This window comes from Callospermophilus lateralis, chromosome 5 (assembly GCF_048772815.1).
Source record: "Callospermophilus lateralis isolate mCalLat2 chromosome 5, mCalLat2.hap1, whole genome shotgun sequence".
Lineage (NCBI taxonomy): Eukaryota > Metazoa > Chordata > Mammalia > Rodentia > Sciuridae > Callospermophilus > Callospermophilus lateralis.
The window spans coordinates 128,745,381-128,762,821 of NC_135309.1; the positions used below are offsets into that span (position 1 = coordinate 128,745,381).

The window sequence follows — 17,441 nt, forward strand, 5'->3', positions numbered from 1 at the left end:
TAAGAACCTAGTACATGAGTTCCCTGCTCTTTACGGAGTTCTTCCTTTTGTCATCAGTTATTCAACTGTTTTTCAATATAGCACAAGAAAGCAATGTAATGATTTCTCTCACAGCCTAACAATGTGTTCTGATTTTCTTTTTCCTTGCTTTGCAGTATAAGCAAGTGGAACAATACATGTCTTTCCATAAATTACCAGCAGATATGCGTCAGAAGATACATGATTACTATGAACACAGATACCAAGGCAAAATCTTCGATGAAGAAAATATTCTCAATGAACTTAATGATCCTCTGAGAGAGGTAAGATTTATTGTTCTCAATCTTCGTGATGTATTGTCATTGTTTATTTCTTCTTTTCTTTGGAAATACTTTGGTTTATGTTATAACACCACTCAAAATAAAAACCAGAACTAAATACTAAGATTTTTTTCACCTTAATTCTCATTTGTTTTTCTCTCATTCAAAAGCCAAAAAAGAAAAACAAAACTTTCAATTTTTAACAAAAAAGTGCCTGAAAATTATTTTTCTAACTATGATTCTCTTAGTATTTTGTCTGTCTTCCTGGATCCCCCATTTTTTTTTCTTATGGCTTCATTGTCTGTGCCTTCCCAATCTCATGCTTACAAAAACTTTTCATATATCTTAAATTTTTGTTTTGTTTTGTTTTGGTTTCTACTCTTCCCATCTTCATTTTCTCTCATCATCTTGTTGACACTGATCAACAGCTGCTGACCTTATGGAATCAATACATTTCTTTCTTTCTTTCTTTTCTTTTTTTTTTTTTTTTTTTTTTTTTAAGAATTTCTTTTATTTTTTCCCCTAGTTGTTGATGGACCTTTATTTATTTATTTATTTATTTTTGTTGTGCTGAGGATTGAACCCAATGCCTCATACATGCTAGGCAAGCACTCTACCACTGAGCCACAGCCCCAGTCTTGAAAGCAATCTATTTCTTATAATCTAGGTAAAATACTTCACAACATCATTAGCCACTTCTTGTCATATTACCTTCCTCTTATCCCTCTTGGGAATCCTTCCTTCTGTCTGCAGCACATGCAGATCACTACAAGACTGAAGGAGAATGCAGCAGGCTATACTTCTTACACTGCTCTCTGCTTTCTTTTATTACCAATTTACTCATAAAATTTCTACATAATAGCTGCATTGTGATTCGGTGTTTACATCTTTGCTTTGAAACTTATCCATGACCTGTTTTTCACCAATGCTTTGTCTTTGAGCCATTGGTGGCACTTTTTATGGAGCTAATAAAGCACACATGCTGAATCTCTTCTTTGGGCTTTTTACATTGAGCCATTAACTGAGCTGTTGGCTTTTCATTTTCTGTCTCTGAATTTGTTCACTTTAATTTATTTCATTACACACTTCAATTCTGTACATTTGAGCTCTAAGTTCTTGCCATAAACTCCATTTTCTTAAAAGCTTCATGGTATCCCCTGGCACCACATATATAATAAGCTGTGTAATGAAGTCATTATCTTCCATCACTAAAGCATTTATCTTTTAAAATCTCTCTGCAATTTTTTTTAGTCATTCTCTCAAGTCATTTGGAATGTAAAACTTTAGTCCTATTTTGAATCTTTTCCTTCTGTGCTCTGTACATCTAGTTACCCATTGACGTTGGTAATGCATCTCACATCTGTGCCTTGCTTCCTGCTTCACCGAAATGGAACTAACCTTATTCCTCTCACGTGGACTATTTGTCTTCCAGACCTTGGTCTGTTTTCTCCAACTACTGTTTAAGACATCACTGTTAGATTAATCTCTTATGTACATGGGCTGGTCATTTCTTTGCTCAGAAACTTTCAGTCTTTGCATTACAAATTAAATCAAATATAGAGTCTGTAGGCTCATATTCCAGCCCTTCTGAACTCTGACTACAGCTAAATTTCCAGCTTTCTTTCTGTTGTTGCCCTGTGTGTTATAAAGTGGCTTGAGTAGCTTGTAGCCAAAGTGAGCAATTTGCTGTTTGGCAAAAATCAATTATAATTTTTCACCTTTGAGTCAAATGTTTTCCATAAATGTTTCTTATCTGTTGGTAAAATCTAGTTCAAATATTATCGCCTTCTTTCTGCCTTCTTTCATCAGACTTCAGCCTGGATGTAACCTTTCTTTTCTCTTGAGTCCCAGGCCCTTACTCCATAACCTTTGTGTGCTACATATCCATTCTACTTCCTTTATCATTGGTGTTTCGCCTTTGTTTTCTCCATCTTTGTCTTGAAATTTCCTTAAAAACAAGGACCATTGGTCAATAATTTTTAAGTTTCTTAAAATTTCTGGCACATTTAGCATAAATTAAATAATTCAAATATTTTTATCCCAAGTGATATCTTTCTGTGTTTTAAACATTCTAAATTTTCTATATCCACTGAAAGTTATTTGTACTTTTAAAACAAAACTGTAAAAATATTAGCTAAGGACTTTGGAAATAAAGGTAGCTAAATATTTGCTACTGATACCAATGTAAAATTATTTTAAGTTTTATTTTTGTGGTACTGGGGAACAAAATCGGATTTTTATGCCTGCAGGGCACATACTTTACCATTAAGCCATGTCCCCAGCCCTTTTTATTTTAGTTTTCAACAGAGTCTGGCTATATTTCCCAGGCTGGTTCAAGGTGGTACATTCCTGCTTCAGCCCCCAAAGTCACTGGGATTATAGACTTGAGCCATTATGCCCAGTTGTTGTTGATATTTTTGTGGCTGAATTTACCATTCTGTCCTCAAATTAGAACATACAAATCTTTTTTTTTTTGCTTTATAGAATATAATTTAAAATTTTCTGTATTTTTATAAAAGAAAGCAATATTTATTTATTTTTTTAAAAAACTACCAGTATGGTTTGCTTTATCTCTTTGCTATAACACAGATTATTATTATTTTTTTCAATCTAAACCTTCTTCTCTAAAAGGAAGAAGCTTGGAACACTGAAATCAGGTTGTGTTCTCTAAGGGTTCACATGTAGAGTAGAGCAAGTCATACACAGAGATAAAATAATTCAAGAGACAATATTAGAGATAAAGAAGATGTGATAAAACAAAGGCTCCATTCCAAAGAGGCAGGGAAAAGTTAGGATTCAAGCATCAAATCTCATGAGGAAAAGCAGAAAGCTGACAGAACAAGTGCAAAAAGGATCCCTAGGAAATTACCCCTTTAAATGTGAAATAGTTGTCTGTGATAAAAGAAAATTCTCAGTGTAATATAAAATGGGAAACTTTTCTCTACCATGTATATTATTCTTTCTCTTGCCACACTATATTTTATACTGATTGTGAGTGAAAATTAATCTATTTTTCACTTTTACCTTCAACCACACACAGACCTAATTTAATTCCTGCAACTATTTAATTACTTTATTATCAATCCTTTTATTTATTCAAATATCGTAGTTTAGGGTCTCAGCACCTTTTATCTCAGCTTCTGAAGTTCATTAATGACTTTTTTCTTTGGATTTAATCTCAACCAGCTCAAATGCATTCCATTACAGGACTACCATATTTGTTGGTATAAGCCCCAAATGTGATATCACTCTCTTCTTGGGGCTGACCATGACCTCCAATGCCCTATGTCCATGCTCTTTAACATGGCTCATGAGACCCTTCTTGCTGGCCTCCAGCTTCATTTCTTCACAATAATGCTTCATCAACCAATAACTGATAATTTTTGATGAGTATTGTTGATAATTTCCTAAAAATAATTGCTGATTCTTCTTTGTCTTTCTCCATTCTACTTCTCTACCCTCAATCCTCCTACTTTCCATTAAGCACTCTTGTCAGGCATTGTCCTCTTCCTAAATTTCCTCTAACCACTCCATCTCTGTCACCGTATTTATTACTAGTCAGTTTGTTGTCTCTTTCAAGACTATGAGCTTCTTGAGGATGGAACCTGTGTTTCATACCCTTGTATCTCTAGTGACCAGCATGTACTAAGACTTCATGAGATAATAACTTAGTGAGTATGCAACAGAATTATGAATGGAAGCCAGGGTGAGAATAAAATTAGGGCTCCTAAAAATGAAAGTATGCAGTGCTTAGATATTTATCTAAGATATTTATGGAAAGGGGAAAACAATGTGTCTCTACTTACTCTCCTGCCCTTAGCTTTTGCTGCTCTGGCATCAGAATCACACAAATGTCAATATTGTACGGAGCTAAGTATTAGAAAAGGGAAAACACAAGTAAAATAGAAAGGTGGGGAAACACAAACCATGGTAAAGAGATAAGGAAAGTCATTATTAAATGAAGCTTGAGTCTGAAAAAATTCAGACATGTTTTTATAAGAAATGTTGAATAAGAACAATGGGACATATTTCTATCAAATCAGCATACTATGGACCTGCTATAGTCAAATCATAGTGTTAGATCAGGAGAAATAGATAAGAAATTCTAAAGCACATCATCCTGTCTTTTCTAAGTTGCATTTCATTTAGGAGAAGAGGTGTAAGCTTGCATTAAAGTGGGTTTCTGTAACTGTGGTTCCCCTAGGGCTCTAGAAAGTGCCTGCCACATACATAGAAGACATTGAACAACCAGCACAACACATGTCCAGCAGGTGAACCATAGCTCTCAGAAAGGTAAAGCAGCATTACTTGATAGGTATTTCATGATAAAAGATAAAAAATAAGATGTTCATTGTACATGAATACATACATGTCACAAAGAACTGCTAATCATACATTTGATTTTGAGGCAATAGCTGTTTGAAATATTATAATTAGACTTTAAACTTATTAAGGCTCATTTTTATGAATGTATTTTAAATAATTTGAGATGCTAGAATATAGCTACAAGCAATGATTTCAGCTTACAGAAACATAGGAACTCAGGAACTTATAAAAATGAAGGATACATTATACTTTCCGACCCTCAAATACCCAAACACATACCCTATTGCTTAAAAGTAGAAAAAAGTAAAATGCAATGGGAAAGAAAGTGAAAATTTTTCTTTATTCCTAATCAATTTAGTCTATATTAAGTTTTATTCATCTTATATACCAGTCTTTGTTTTAAATGTTGGAATACTTTTTTAAAAAATCCCTAAGATAAAAAATGGTGATAAGGATTTCTCTTGCCTAAATTTTGAAAACTCTCAGAAAAAAATCTCACATAAATTAGTTCAGTTAGTTGCTATTTCAAAAATACTGTATTGAAATAAATTCTCCTATTCATTTCTGTTGCAGAAATTAGATGGTTTATCTTTGGCATACATTATAGACAAATTGCTGAAACAACTTTAACAAATAACTTGGTCATTCTTATTGTTCAAGCCTCAGTATGAATGTTACCTCCTCAAGCAGGCCTTCCCTGAGATGCTCTAATTTAAATTAGCTCTTTTGCAGTCACTGTCCATCACATAAGCCTTGTTGGTGTGTGTATATCACTCTTCTTGTTTTTCTCTTCAGGTTCCCTTGTTGTGTCTGATCTTCCATGTGAATTCAGGATTCAAATCAGCAAGGGCCTTCTCTTTTTTGTTTTCTACCCTAACTCAAGACCATTGATAGTATACACTTAATATTTACTTGTTGAAATGAAATGAAAATTAAATAAGGATCACATCCTTGGCCAAACATCCCAAAGAAATGTTGATTGTTAGGGCTTAGAGAGCATTTTGTCAATAAAGCAGCAGACCTTGTATCATAAGAAAAACAATACTCAAAATGATAAGGAGCTTTACTTACAGAAGTGACTATAGATTTAACTCCCTGCATTATTTTTTCTAACATGTTACAAAAAGAAGCTGGCATCTTTGTATTGCTTTGTAATTGTGTTAATGTACACACTGTATGCCAGAACTTTCCACTTTTTATGTGGTTGTTTTTACATTCTGTTTCCCTTCTCCAGGTTTTTGCATGAGTCACTTTATGAAGAGTTAGCTTGGGGAGTGTGGTAGGGTGAAATTTGAAATAGAGTATCATTATAAAAGGTTTATAAATATTCTAATGACATCAATGGAACACATAGGAAATACTTTTATTTCTTATTTTGCTGCTATGATGTTTGTGTTTATTGTTTCCAAATTCACATGCTGAAATCCTGATCCCCAAGGTGATGGTTTGAAGAAATGAAGCTTTTGGGACATGATTCTGTCATGAGGGTAGAGCTTTTATGGATGGGATTAGTGCCCTTATGAAAGAGAACCCAGAGAAATCCCTTGACCCTTTGCCATAAGAACACACAGCAAAAAGATGATCATTTATAAATAGGAAAGTTGGCTTTCACTAGACAACAAATCTGCTGGCAATTTAATCCTAGAATTCTCAGCCTGCAGAATTGTGTCAAATATGTTTGTTGTTTGTGAGCCACCTGGACTCTGGTGTTTTGTAACAGCACCCCAAGTGATTAAGAAAATTACTATGGCAATTTTGCATAGAGTACTACCAATGACTTATCAAACACTGGGTCCAATTACCAATTTCAAAGCTAAGAAGTGAGAAACCTCAGGGTATCAAAAATTCATAGAGGCAGATGGTCATATCCAGTTCATCTTGCTCAAGGCCACACAACCTGCACACCTAGCTACATAGGAATTGCCAGCATTCAGGGAAATGATTGTAAAGTCATCTTAAAATATTTTCTTCAAGTATTCACCAAAATGCTAGGACCACAAAATAAAGGAAGAACTATAATTTTCAAAGGAAAATCTATTTTTTTTAGAATTAGACCTTTATAGATATACATAGTCATTGGGTTCATCCTGCCAAACTCATACATGCATGGAAATTGATTTCAGTTCATGAACCCCCTATAATCCTCCTCCTTTTCTCTACCATTGTTTCTCCCCTCTCCCATTCTCTTTCCTCTACTCTATTAGACTTCCTTTCTCTCATCTATGAATTTGTATTTGATTATTTTTTCTTAATTTTATCCCATCCTCCCCTCCCATTTTCTTTTTTTTTACTCCAGCTTCCATATATGGAGAAAAAAATATTCTTTGAGAACTTTGAGTTTCTGAGTTTGGTTAATTTCACTTAGGATGATATTCTCCTTTTTTATCCATTTACAAAGAGAATATCATAATTTCTTTCTTTTTTATGGCTGAGTAGAATTCCATTGTGTGTGTGTGTGTGTGTGTGTGTGTGTATTCACCTGTGATCTCATTGATATGCAAGATATGTGGCATATATATGTCACCAACTGCCTGGGCTGGCAAGATGAGCTAGGTTCAAAGGAGCTGGCTGTATCAATAGCTAAGAAAACGGCAAAGAAACTACACAGCACATGAACATGAGTTTCTAAGGTTGAGGACAGGACTGCTCAGTGACCCCAAGGATCAGCTCCATTTTGGGCAGCACTGGAAAGAGAGCATGCACCTGGATTCTTTTTTATTTTATAGAGGGGACACACACAAGGGAGGTTCGATGGAATGTTCTTCACCAAATAGGGTTTCAAAGGTGGAGACTTGCATTGTGATATCTTGTGATCAGCAGATTGATTGACATCTTGGCAAGTCACACCCATCTCAGGTGCTGTGTGGGATCACAGGCTAAGCTAGAGGAAAGAAATGCACATTTGCGTCTCACAGACCAATCAGCATGCAACACCAGACCAGTTCCCTCATAAGTTCAAATGCACATAGCTTACACATACAGCCCACGGATGGCTCGTCACACACACACACTCACACACATACACACACACAAAATCATAATTACTTGATTTATTTTTCTATTCACAGGCATCTGTATTGATTCCATTATTTAGCTACTGTAAATTTTGCTGCTATAAACATTGAGGTGGCTGTGTTGCTATAATATGCTGATATTAGATGCTTGGGGGAAAAAAAGAGTGGGATACCTGGATATGGGGGTTCATTCACAGTTTATTGAGGAACCTCCATACTGCTTTACAGAGTGGTTGTACTAGTCTGCAGTCCCATCAAAAACATACAAATATACCTCTTCCCCCACAAACTTGTGAGCATTTATTATTGTTCCTGTTCTTGATCACAGTCATTCTTAGTGTAGTTTTGATTTGCATTTCCCTGATTGCTAGACATGTTCAGCATTTTTTCATATATTTATTAGTCTATTGTGTTTCATCTTTTGGAACATTTCTGTTGAGTTCTTTTGGCCACTTCTTAATTGGGTTGTTTAGTTTCTTTGGTGTCAAGTTTTTTGAGTTCTTCATTCTAGATATTAGTCCCTATTGGAGGAGTAGCTGGCCAAGATTGTCTCCCATTCTGTAGGCTTTCTCTTCACTCTCTTAATCATTTCTTTTGCTATACAAAAATCTTTTCATTTTTTTTTCTTTAGGCATCCTGCTTACTGATTCTTAGTTTTTTTGTTTTTTGTTTTTTATTTTTTCCCTCTTGTGCTTTGAAGTTCTTATTAAAGAAGTCAATGCTAGCAATTATATGATGGATTGTTAACCCTATGTTTTCTTCTAGCAGTTGTAAAGTTTCTGATCCAATTCCTAAGTCATCGTTCCAATTTGATTTGAGTTTCATGCAGGATCTAATTTGAGATAGGGTCTAATTTCATTTTTGCTTCAAATCTTCTTTGTAAGATATAAGAATAGCTACTCCTGCTTATTTTCTCAGACCATATGCTTGAAATATTTTTTGCCATCCTTTCACTTTCAGCCTGTAAATGTTGTTGCCTGTAAGATGAGTCCCTTGTAAACAACATATAGTTAGATATTGTTTTATGATCCTTTCTGCTAATCTGAGTCTTTTAATTGGAGAGTTGATATCATTGATCATTTATATTCAATGTTAATATGGATATGTTTATAGTTTTATGCGACTTTTTTATTTTATTTTTTTGCTATATTTTAATCCTGTCTTGCTTCTTCTTTGATGGATTATTCTTCTGTTGAATTTCCTGTGCTTGTGAGCTTTGATGATTGTTCTTTAATTCCTCTGCAGTTTATATCTGAGTATCCTTTATAGTGCTGTCTTGGTGCTCATGAATTCTTTTAGTTTATTCTTGAGGAAATTTTTAATTTCCCTCTCAAATTGGAAACTGAATTTTGCTGACTATAGTATCCATTGCTGGCAGTTGTTTTCTTTTATGGATTAAAATATTTCATTGCAGGCCCTCCTTGATTTTATGGTCTAAGCTGAGAAATCAAAAGAGAGTCTTACTGGTTTACCTCTAAATGTGACCTGATGTTTATCTCTGGAAGCTTTTAATATTATTTTCTTATTTTCTGTTAGGTATTTTGATTTTAGATGTCTCAGTGATCTTCTTATTTGACTAGGTATATTTAGGATCCTATAAGCCTCCCATATGTAGACATCTACCTTGTTTGTGATATAGGAACATTTTCTGTAACTATGTCCTTGAAGATGTCCTTTATGCCTTTAGTTTGTATCTCCATGTTCTCTTCTATCTTAATGATTCCCAGGCTTGGTCTTTTGAAGCTGTCTCATAGTACTTATATATTCTGGAAATGTTGTATAGTGTTTCCTTTTATTGCCTTTTGTGTACTCAACATCATATTGTCTATTTTCAATGCCTGCAGTTCTATCTTCAAGGATTTGAGGTTCTATTTTCAATATAATCTAATTTGTTAGTAATTTCAAGTGAGTTTTTAATTTGATTGTTTGTGCTTTTCATTTCTAGGAGTTCTGCTTTTCCTTTCTCCACTATTTCTATTTCCTTATGGAAAGTGGTCTTCCATCTCCTATATTTTTTCTCAATTCCTTTCTTAGATCTTCCTTTAGTTCATTGAATATTTTAATAATCAGGATTCTTTCTTATAATCTTTCTCTGGGTTTTCATCTACCTCACAGAGGAAAATCTTTTAAGATGATACTCAGAAACTTGGCATTCTAAATCATACCTATTATTTCATGGTGTATCTCTAATCGGTACTCTCTAGTTTCTCTGTAACTATGTTTAGTCAAAACTCTGAGTCTGCAGAGAAGAGCTTCAGTGATTTCTAGTCTTCTAGTAATTTCAAATAATTCTGATTATGCTCCCAGTGGCCCAATCTTGGTTTTCCCTGGAGTCCCCATCTCTTTCTTTTTACTCCATCCATTTGTAATATCCTCTTATTTTCCCCTGGCTGTGCAGAAATATATAATTTCATGGTTTTGGATAGTGGAAGATTTTCTCAGTGACACTTACAGATGTATGTTCTTTCAGTACATAACAAACAGTGAATGAAAACCTGCTACTGATGGTCTCTTCAGTATCTTGGTCATCCTTTTAGTTCCAGGATCAATTAAATGCAGTTCCAGCACTAAATAGATGTATGACTTTGGACTATTTTCTTAACTTTTTAGTAATTCATTTTCCTCATCTTGAAATATGAATGATGGTGTTAACAGCTACTTTATAGAGTTGTCATAAAGAATAAGCAAGCAAAATAAATTTTAAAAAATTAAGAAAGCGCTTCACACATAGGACATACACAGCAAAATTTAACTCTTAGTGTTACTATCATTCAGTGCAGAATAAGACATAGTCCCAGCTCTCATGGCCCTTATAGTTTAGTGAGAGACAGACATTTAAATACTCAGAGTAAGTACATAAAGGGGCAGAGAGGGTGATTCAATGGGTAATAGGCTAATATGTGTGAGACCACACATCCAGCTTCCTTGTATGTCCTATTTCCTTTGGAATTCATTCAAGCAATCTGCTGATAAGCTCTCCCTTAATTTTAACAGCCAGCTTGCTAGAGACAATGCCTTAGCATAAAAACTTGACATTGAAATATTAGGATCATAAGACTGATGTGTGCTTTAATAAATGCTGGAAGTATATTTAAAAACAAAAGCTAATTAGAAAAATTCAGTGAACTATACCCCTTTGCTTATGAGAGCCTGTTGGAATGTGTACAAAGTAAGAACATCTATTTTTAACTTGATCAGATTTTTACTGATTGGATTAGAGCAAGACTGGCAAACTCAAGAGTCAAAAAATTGGTTAATGTCCTTCTGAGCCTGTCTCCAAAGTTCAGAACTGATCTATTTTTAAACAATGGAGTGTGGAGAGCCATGGGCTGAAAATAGGTACAGATCATGTGTCCCAGTGGAATATAGAATGTCAGTATATTTCATTTTCACAGAACATGAATTGGGCTGAGAGTATAATCCTGTGCTTCTGACCTTTAATTTGTTGAATAGATTTTTATACGAGAAAGTGTCATTTGCATGGATATTTATTTAGTGTAATTCTGAATCATTTTTTAAAAGTACATAGTTGTTGATTTTTAAATGTCTTCTAAAATGTACTTAGTTAAAATTATCTAAAATAAGCTAGGATTATAGCATCGTAAATTTATGTCAGCATCTTATACGTTAACAGATATCCATGTAAAAGCATAAGTAACAAAAGACAAGAAACATTATGTAAGTGGCCTTGCTATTGTCACAGTGCTAAACAAAGAACTTGGGTCTTCTTTCTGTTGGCTCAGAGTTTTTTCAATGTATCCCTAAATTCTGAAAAAGAAACATAAAAACATGTGTTGATTTTTTAATGTGTGCAAGACATTGATCCTGGAGTGATGGGAAAAGTAAATTGTAATATATGGTTTTCAAGTCTCAAAGAAAGTGCTTACTGAATACTTGGACAGACTAAACATAAAAACATTACGCAACAACAACAAACAAACAAACAGCAATGACAACAACACACACACACATACACACACACAAAAAAAAAATGGAGAAAATGTAAAAAACCTTTACTAAAAATACAAAAAATGTAGGAAGTCACTTTATCCTGCCCACGTTATGTGTGTGCAAGGGAGTAGATAACCATGGGAGGGATGGGCTGGCTGTGAAATAAAAGCCATGAAAGCAATATATCAAGAAATAAAGACAAATGTCCAGAATTATATATTTGCAAGGCAGGGGTGTGATGGGTTGAGCCAACCAGAGGGTTGTCTAACAAAGAAATAGCCCGTGCTTGCTTTATTAATAATGTACAGACCAAAGGGGGTTGATAGGGATCTCCTTCCTGGGAGACCTGATGAGAGTGGAGGTAAACAGGATGTTTGTGCTTGGCAAGTTACACTACTCTCTGGAGACTGTGTTTGAACTTGGAGCTATGAGCTAGATTGGGGCGCCAGGAGGATCTGGACTTTCTCCAACAGAGGAATTTTACCCAGTAGTTCCGGGAAGAGCGGCTTCCTTGCCTTAATGGCTGGAACATTGCCCATAGCTCACACATTGTTCACGCATCACTCCCAACATTTATAGTTAATTGTGAGAGAAATGCACAATATGCATACTAACATTGTTGAGAAAAGCCCATGCTCACCAAATCCTGGAGAAACTGGAAAGGCCTCAAAGAGAGGGTTTGCCCTGACTCTGAAAGCACATGTGGAATTTGAATAGAACAAGAAGAGGATGAAAGATGATATTTGGGGTAAAGAAAGCAGGATAAATAAAATAAATATTTTTTACTTCCAAATGCGGTTTCTATTTCAGCTTCTCTTTGAACCAAGGAAGAAGGGAAATAATTTGAAAACTAAAAATCCTTTCCTTCTACAGTCATTTAAGTTAGAATTTTAAATATGTGCAACTGCAAATTAAATGTAAACCTGTTTTCATTGTTATAATTTTTTCTGTTGGGAAAATCATGCTTTTTTCATAGTTATAATAACCATGAAGTTTATTTTAAATGATTTTTGGAAAGGGAACTATCTAATAGAACTGAAACTAAAATAGTTGGGAAAAACAAACACAAGAGCAACCCTGATTATTGCTAGCAAGTCAAGGCAGTCAGTGTAAACATTAATATAATTAAGATTAGGAAGATGTCTGTGCTTCACAAAGCTTGATTTTGTGTTGAATCTCTCCACCTTGAGCTCTCTAAATCAAAGAGAATACTGTCGTCTACAGTTTTAAATAAGAGTTATTAAAGGAGGATATGTGATACATTTGTCTAGTTTATACAACCCAATTTTCTGTTGTTTAAAATACTCTCCCAATTGACTCATATATGTTTCATATTGTTCAGTTAAGCAAATAGTTGAGATATCTCACATTGTTTTATTTTGAAGCTTGCCTCAGCAGAATATAGAGTAAGATAACATTGTCACCTAAGCCTTAATGATGATGATGATGGTGGTAGTGGTGGTGGTGGTGATGTTTGGTATGGCGATAAAGAGGATGATGATGATATTGATTTTAAACATTTACTTTATGTAGAATAGCCTACCAAGTGTTGGGGTACTTTTCTTTTAGCACTTCAATCATTAACTACTTATTGCAGAGTCACTAGGTGCAGGATGTTAAGGTAGATAAACCCATGATAATATAATTTGAGAGTTCACAAAGAGTATGAAACTGACATTAGAAAGATTGAAGTTCTCCAGTCACATTGAGTGATGACATAATATTTACATTTTGATTATTTGAAAATCAACTTATCAAATAATTTCAAAAGGAAAGAAGAAATATTACATAGCACCTCTAAAAAATACTTTACCTATTACAGCCATGTATAAAATTTATATATCTCTAATGTTAGTTATTACTGTAGGAAAAATAAATTCACTTTATTAAAAAAATACTAGTTTAGTTCTGTTTCTAGTGAGGTGTGTGTGTGTGTGTGTGTGTGTGTGTGTGTATGTATGTACTTAATTATCATGCTTTATAATAAGTACGCTCAGTAAAGAACTCAGTGTGAAAAAAGTATTTGTTGGAGTTATTTGTTTAATGTTTTCTGACCCTGGAGTTCTTAATACTTATATTAATATACTTAAATGCTGTAAGCTTCTAAAGGGATCCTATAATTTTCTGACATAAATGTGAGACATTTAAACTTGATCAATTCTAAAGCTCTAGAAAGAAAAATCTAGAGAAAGTTAAGAATAATATCTCAAAAACTAATGATGAAGAGTAGAAATAATTGACCAATGGCTTAAATTGAAATTCTACAATACAAATTATGTTTTCTTAGAAAAAGCAACAAATGATCATATGGTCTTATGAAATAAACAAAGCTAAAAAGGCATACCAAACAAAATTTAAAGTTTTATGAGAAAGACTTCTTGCTACTTGTACACATAGAAATTTCCTCAATATTCAAAAAGTGTTTTTAAGGAAGATTAAAAGATCATATGTGTGTGTGTGTGTGTGTGTGTGTGTGTGTGTGTGTATAAATTATTTGGGGAAAAATGTATTTTTAAATGAATAAGCACGCATTAGCAGGGCAAAAAAATCAATACCAAGAGACTTATTTAATTTATATGGCATAATCTATAAAACATTATATATAGTAATAAGAATTTCTTCCATAGATAGTTCTTTGAATTAAAATAAGATGTGATTAAAAATAACTAATGTGATATATTCTTGTTTGTTATTAATTTGTGTGGAGTTCAAATATATCACCAAGTTATTAAGTTTCTTAAACTAATAAGAAACCTAATATGGTTTTGTTCTAATGATTCATTTTTCATTCCTTTCTAATAATTTCAAGACATATATGTTATATATAATACACATCAGGCCAATAAATTTATTTAGTTAAGTTGAATTTTTCATACAAAATAAATTTTAATGTTTCAACACTTTTTTTATTTATCTTCAAATCACTTCCTTATGTTTGAGCAAATTTAATTTTTTAAATCAATACTAAGTGAACTATAGTGCTTGATTCTTTTCTCAAAATCTATGTATGTTAAATACAAAGTGGCATTTTGGATTCAATCCAGGAACATAAAAAGAATACAAGCAGAAGGACTAATCAAACACGAATATAGTTGGGAGTTTCATAGTAATGCAGCAGTGTTGATTTCTTTAGTTTAGCTAATGTCTCATGCAATAGAAGACACAAAACTTTGAAAAACTTGCATGAAGAGCATATGAGAACACTTTCTATTGAGTTGCAACATTCTGTAAATTTATAATCTTTCCAAAGTAAAAATTTGTTAACAACCTGTATATGAATTTGAAAAGAGGATAATCTTTGTTCTGCTACCAGAAATCTCCTTGACTCTTCCAACTAATTCTGTCAAGTTAGATAATAACATGAGTCTCTCAAGGTTGTTAGGAAGATTAAATTAGATACTATGCATACAAGAACTCTACAAACCATGTTACTAAAAAGTTATTAATTCTATCTCAATTCTTTCTGGATGACAGGTATCTATGACTTTTAGATTATCATGGGAAGATGAAAATTCATATAATTTTCCCAAAGGATGTACACTGTAATACAAATTAAGTACCAAATTAAAAAAGAAACTCTTTAGAATAATTACTCCTTGTATGTTTTAGTAGGTACTGTAAATCATTACAAAATAGTTTGTTTCATAATCATTTGTTTTTGGAACTTCTCAGGCCCCATCCATGTTGGACAATGATGTCCATTTATTTTAAGAAGGAAATTTTTCTTACTTTCACTGAATCAAGGAGATAAAAAGCAATGGAATGGATATTGCAATTTGCATTATTATAAGGTCAGAGATACAAACTACTATGCCTTCTCCTTGATTTTTGCTAACATTGTCCATCTTTAGTACCAGTCTTCTACTGAGTATCATCATTCATTTCTAAGACTTCAAAAATTAGTTCTACCTTAAGATTATATGATTCCAATTCCATAATTTCTAGAATAGGCAAACTCACATGGACCAAAAAGAGAATAAGGGTTATCAGGTGTTGGGAGAGGGGAACTGGGCAGTTTCTTGTTTAATGGTCTTAGAGTTTTGACTGGGGCTGATGAAAAACTTTGAGGCGTAGGTAGAGGTAAATTCATAATATTGTGAATATACTTGTGAACTGTATACTTCAGAATGGTTAAAACTATAAATATTATGCTATGTATGCTCACCACTATTTTAAAAGCTTCAGAAAATGCATCTAGTCTTGCATCTCTAATCCTGATCTCCAGAGCCATTTCCATCTGCCGGCAGTTCCTGTCGTCAGAATGCCAGCAATGTTCACACTCAATACATCAAAGCAAAATATTCTCCTTTTACATAAGTTTCTATTTTGAATTGATTTCTCCCCACACTGAAGAACTCAGAAGGCCTTGAAATGTGTAGACAGTCCCACACCCACTCAGAGTGACCCTCACCAGATTGTTTATTTCACTCTGCCATGGCAGCGCTTTGAGAACAGTGCTACAGCTATGTTAGGGCAGACCTCCAGAAGGGGCAACTTGGTGCTTCCTGTCCCACTTTTACAAGCCTAACTTATTATACTAGTTTCTAGGGCTGCCATCACAAAATACTGCAAACTGGGGGACCTAATAGAATCCTATTTTCTCTCAGTTCCAAAATCCCGAAGGCCAAGATAAAGGCTTTGCAGGCCTGACTTCCTTTGTTCTCTTCTTGGCTTCCAGATATGCACCTTGTCGCTGTCTTTTGCATCAGTGATGCCTTTTTTGAAATTTCCTCTTATAAGGACATAATTCTAATGGCTTTATTTTAACCTAATCACTTCTTCTTATTATTCTAAATACATACTGAGGTTCTGGGTTTCAATATACCAATAGAGGAGGGACAAAACTCAGCCCCTAGCAAAAGCCAACATGTTCAATGCTTCATTAAAATATGAGTAAAATGAGAGCTAAATGAGTGTTTAATTTGCCTTAAGGATGCTCACTTGGCTTTAGGTTCTGATAGGCCTACTTCTGTAGGTACATATTCTCAACACTGTTGTGAAGAGGCATTTCCTGTTACTGAAATGTTAATGATGAAAATGTGAATTTATGTGGATTATGCTATGCAATCTTAAATATAAGTTCTTACCAAATTCTCCAGATCACCTTCTCTAAGAATTAAGCCTTTAATCCACCCTAATATCTGGTGGTCCTTTTTTAGGTATAGTTTTTGTAGTTCAGCAAACATCCAAACACCTGTCTGCTGTATTTAATAGTTCACATCAACCTGCTTTTACCCTGTCAAGTAGGCTTAACTCCTATTCTACAATTTATTCTTACACTCTGTTATAGCTGGAGAAAAATCATGTTGGAGATTTTGGAGATAAAATTATTGAACTTCAGACCACCTAGTGGGATGGAGACACAAAGTATCCACAGAACACTCTTCTTGTCAACATATAAACATACAGCTCCTGGATTTAGGTTTTGGGGTTTGGGTTTTTGTTTTTTTAATTTTCTGTGTGTGTGTGTGTGTGTGTGTGTGTGTGTAGTCTTTTTCTACCTTTCCCCCCTCTTTCTTTATAATCAAATCTAAGTGAACATTAATAATCTTATATCATCTGCTCTCACCCTACATGGTACTTTAACTAAGCAATATATTCCTAAATTCCCAGTATCACAAAGCAATTCGACTGTCCTAAGACTAAATTAATTTTAAACTTCATTTACATTCATATTGTAAAGTTTAAATAACTCAAAGCCAAATTAGATGTATATGAACACTGTAACCACAGAAAATATACATCCCAAAATTCAGCTTGCTCTGATTTATGCTTTATAAGTGGGCAGATTTCATATAAGCCATTTAGTCATACTTTTTTCATTTACATATGAGAGATTTTAGGCTTATTG

General features: G+C 33.8%; 1 protein-coding gene across 1 annotated transcript in view; it reads left to right on the forward strand.

Annotated features, from left to right (window-relative positions):
- Hcn1 (hyperpolarization activated cyclic nucleotide gated potassium channel 1) overlaps window positions 1-17,441 on the forward strand; it is a 363,268-nt gene that overhangs the window by 286,249 nt on the left and 59,578 nt on the right. The window contains exon 5 of the mRNA XM_076856146.2: window positions 156-302. Within this exon, the coding sequence (XP_076712261.1) occupies window positions 156-302 (147 nt within the window). The remainder of the gene's footprint in view (window positions 1-155; window positions 303-17,441) is intronic.